Here is a 4178-nt window from a genome sequence, read left to right as displayed (position 1 = left end):
ATGTTTACATATGGGCATGTGTGTGTGTGTGTTTACATATGGGTGTGTGTGTATGTGGGTTTACATATGGGCGTGTGTGTGTGTGTGTTTACATATGGGCGTGTGTGTGTGTGTGTGTATTTACATATGGGCGTGTGTGTGTGTATATTTACATGTGGGCGTTAGTGTTGCATGGTGTATCGATACTTTAAGGGTATCACGATGCCTTCACGCAAAAAACGATACGATTTCCGACGTTTTTAGAATCGATACTTTATTAAAATAAAAATGTTCTGTGTCTGTGTGGACTGCTCCCACTCTCCATGCTCCTTGCATCTAGGCAAGTGGGCGTGTCAAGCAGGCATCTCTTAGTAAGTGAGTGCGCAGCCAACGTCAACATAGTTCTTTGCCGACAGTCCTCGGCTTGTGGATAAAACAAAAGGTGAAGTAAATTCTGCAACTATTTCGGATACATCGCGAATAGTGAAGGCAAGCCATCAGGTACACAGAGGCCCGTTTGTAAAATATGTTTCAGAGTCAGTCAAAAGCAGTAGACTACGCATAGAACTTGGCTAAGCACCTCGCAGACATATCCCAACATTTTTAAAGAGTTCAAAGAACGACAGGTTAACGAAAATATTATAGAAAACACCACTACATGATTAGTGCCAAGTTCATCTCTTCAGTTTTAGCCTAGCCTAACTGAAACGAGTATGGTTTTCTGGGTTAAAGCGAACCTTCCTTCATCAGTGAATTTTGAGGAGACATAACGACTGATCATAGTGTGCTAACGTGATGAAAACGCAATGTTCACGCTAGTATAACATTACCATAACTTGCAAACGATCTATTTAATATTCGGTCTGTACTACTGGTAATGTTTGTCATGGCATGTAGACTGCAATTTGTTTAATAATTATTGCCCAGATGTAGGATATGGCTACCCGAAATGCGGTAATTAAAGCCCACAGCATAATACCACTGAAGCGTGTTAAGTCCTAATAAAAATAGAGGTTTTTTGTTACGTGGTAGCAAATAATGTTATCAAAGAAATAGACGTAATGTACACAGATATATTGCAACAGGTAAATAATTCAGTGGAAATGCATGGATTCCAGTTTCTTCCAGTAGCAGCAACTGGAATCCATGCATTTCCACGGAATTATTTTTGGAATCTGATCCCTTATCATACCTTTTCATTCTTACTCGTCGCTCGACTTATCGGGACTAAATTCAAGATGGCTGCAAACGCTAAACTTCGTTAAGATACTGTCTGTATAAATCGTCTTGTAAGTAAACTACCAGTGCTTTTTCAAAGTTCTCAATGTCTCGTTTTAAATGTCAGGGCCCTCGGAAGTCTACCAATGAAGTGTGGATACATTGATACATTGAGCCTCGTAAATGGTGTAAAACAGTGATTTATTTGCATGGCTAGCCCGATGCCGAAGCACCACCATTGAAAAAGCTGTTGGTAGCATCGGCTAACTAGCGCCAGATTTTGGAGTGCAGGGGACAAGCCGAGATGGGCTATGAGACATACGTTCACACTCGGTATCATGTTTCAACACACTTTAGGTCAATATCACACCGGAATTCTCCTTTAAGAAAGGTATAAGTCTGGTCACAGTTCGGCTGTGGCATGGAGGGAGGGGTTGTGCATATGTGCTAATAAAGCATGCAAACAGTGAGGCAGAAGACAATGGTAAAGTGGCTAGTGGACAGACAGTTCAAGACATGGAGGTGGTGAAGAGGCAGACAGACTATGCGGAGAAGTCTATTTCTCCTCTTCCCTTAAGTGATGCATTGAACAGTTCAATGGGCCTGGGGATGAATGACTTCTTCAGCCTGTCTGTTGTGCAAGGCAGTGAGCGAAGTCTCCAGCTGATCAGGCTCTTCTGCTTAACAATAGTGCACGTAGTCGTTTGTCCACCAGATGGCGCATCATTGCAGTGAGACGTAATTTTGTTGCAAGTTAATCTAAAGTGGGTTGGAAAGACAATACGCTTCCTACAAGGACAAGACTATAGTTTACCACAGAGAAATTGATAACAGCACTAATTGTATCTTTCGACTGTCATCTCATTTGCTTATGACCATAACCTAGGCTACTAACAGGAGCTAAGTGAGTTAGCCACAACACGTTCGCTACGTGATGGTTTTTTAATGGAAAATATATAGGCTACCTAAAAGATAACCTGTCTATGATGCATCCTAAACACCGGGCTGGGACATTTCTGCTCAAAGTCTCAAAAAGCATCTGAGTCAACATTCATTCGCAAACACCCATATAGGCTACTTCAATCCTCTATTTTCAAAGGTGATTCAAGTAAGGAAGAGCATGGCTCAAAGTAACTAGGACTGAAACTACATAAATTCGTCAAAATGAATAATTTGTGTCAACTCGCCGCAATGTAGATTTATTAACCCACCCGTGATGATCTACATCTCCATTTAAACCAGATGTTTTAGAGCGCACGTTGAGATGTATTCAGGGCAGGGCTGTACCTACACATATTTATTGCACATGCTACAAAAATCATTCTTTGCGATGGATGATTTAGTACCAACGTTACTGTCACGAGCTATAAGCAACTCCTCTGCAGGATAAATGTTGTTTTATTCAGTCATTTTAGGGTAAGTGTTGCTTTTTCCAGCCTATGTTTTTGATGGTAACCCATTGTCAGTCAATAGTGAAAGTAACTGCATATAACTGTCTTGTCGTTGACTGACTCCTTGGTGAAGTTAGTTTCACTTTGCCAATGAGTTCAAATAGACGAGTGCAAATGCGTGAAGGCTATGCTAGGTTTTAGTAAAGCATGGTTTAAGAATGACTATTCCATACGGTCTCGCAAGCAGCCTCCTTCAAATGCGCCGTTGAATGCCAAAATACCGATGCATTTATTTGACATATCGCGCGTTGCGCCGTTAAAGGGAATGACAGATGTCATTCTCATTGGTTTAAAATGATGTTACGCCCCAAACACACCCATATGACTGATTAAAAGACCTAGGAACACCTTGTTACGCCATGCGCTCCACTTTTGATAACAAAACCCCTCCCTATGTGAACTGGACATCCTACTAAATTTGAATAGACTTTTGACGAGTGACGATGCACTTTAGAATGTCATGATAGGGCCCATATAAACAACTGGCCATAGACTTCTGACCAGGTGTACAATAATGATTTTTAGACAATGCGCTAAGCCACTCCCTAAGTTGTTAATTACCACACCCCTGGGCGCATTGTTTAAAAAAATAAACGTGCAAAATAAGGAATTAAACTTTGCGCCAGGGGGGAAAACGAGTTTTACGCAATGCGCCAGGGTGCAAGATATAGCCCATGGGTGTGTGTGTGTGTGTGTGTTTAGGTCAGCAGTGGTGTTGGGCTACTGAGACGTGTGTCCACTGCTTTCCTGAGTCTGGGAAGGCCACACCCACTCCACACCGATTGGCTGAATTACAGAACCCCACCTCCAATGGACCCCTCCTCCTGCAGGACAACTGTTGCCATGCCAACGCAGTCAGCCCCAAACAACAGTCTGAGAAACACAGTCCCAGTCCCGTCCACATCATCTGCTCCCCAGAGCAGAACAGCCTGTAGCTGTGTGTGTGTGTGTGAGAGGTATATTGAGTGCATGTGTACATGAGACTGTGTGTTTGTGCGAGTGAGATTATCTGTGTGTGAGAGAATGTGTGTGTGTTTGTGTGAGAGAGAGAGAGTGTGTGTGTGTGTGTCTGTGTGTGTAAACAGTTCTGCACAATAGAGAGTTGGATCTGGCAGCTGTGCAGCTTCCTTCCTGTTCAACCTAAACGGACTTCATGGAGTCCAAACGTCAGTTATACCAGATGGTGCGTTATTAAGTCAGTTATACCAGATGGTGCGATATTAAGTCAGTTATACCAGATGGTGCGATATTAAGTCAGTTATACCAGATGGTGCGTTATTAAGTCAGTTATACCAGATGGTGCGATATTAAGGCAGTTATGTCGGATGGTGCGTTATTAAGTCAGTTATGTCGGATGGTGCGATATTAAGTCAGTTATGCCAGTATAGGTATAAGTATAAGTATATATACTTTTTTGATCCCGTGAGGGAAATTTGGTCTCTGCATTTATCCCAATCCGTGAATTAGTGAAACACACTCAGCACACAGTGTACACACAGTGAGGTGAAGCACACACTAATCCCGGTGCAG

At 42.4% G+C, this 4178-nt stretch overlaps 1 protein-coding gene across 1 annotated transcript in view; it reads left to right on the top strand.

Moving 5' to 3' along the window:
* Window positions 1-3708, top strand: part of tnfrsf13b (TNF receptor superfamily member 13B) — a 12603-nt gene extending 8895 nt beyond the window's left edge. Inside the window, exon 5 of the mRNA XM_076265956.1 lies at window positions 3351-3708. Within this exon, the coding sequence (XP_076122071.1) occupies window positions 3351-3583 (233 nt within the window). The 3' untranslated portion in view covers window positions 3584-3708. The remainder of the gene's footprint in view (window positions 1-3350) is intronic.
* The last annotated feature ends 470 nt before the right edge of the window (window positions 3709-4178 follow it).

Source organism: Alosa pseudoharengus, unplaced genomic scaffold (assembly GCF_046254945.1).
Source record: "Alosa pseudoharengus isolate Yale_2024_CS ecotype anadromous, Long Island Sound unplaced genomic scaffold, YU_APseudo_1.1 YU_APseudo_1.1_scf_4, whole genome shotgun sequence".
NCBI classification, from domain to species: Eukaryota; Metazoa; Chordata; class Actinopteri; order Clupeiformes; family Clupeidae; genus Alosa; species Alosa pseudoharengus.
This window is presented reverse-complemented; position numbering and strand designations above follow the sequence as displayed.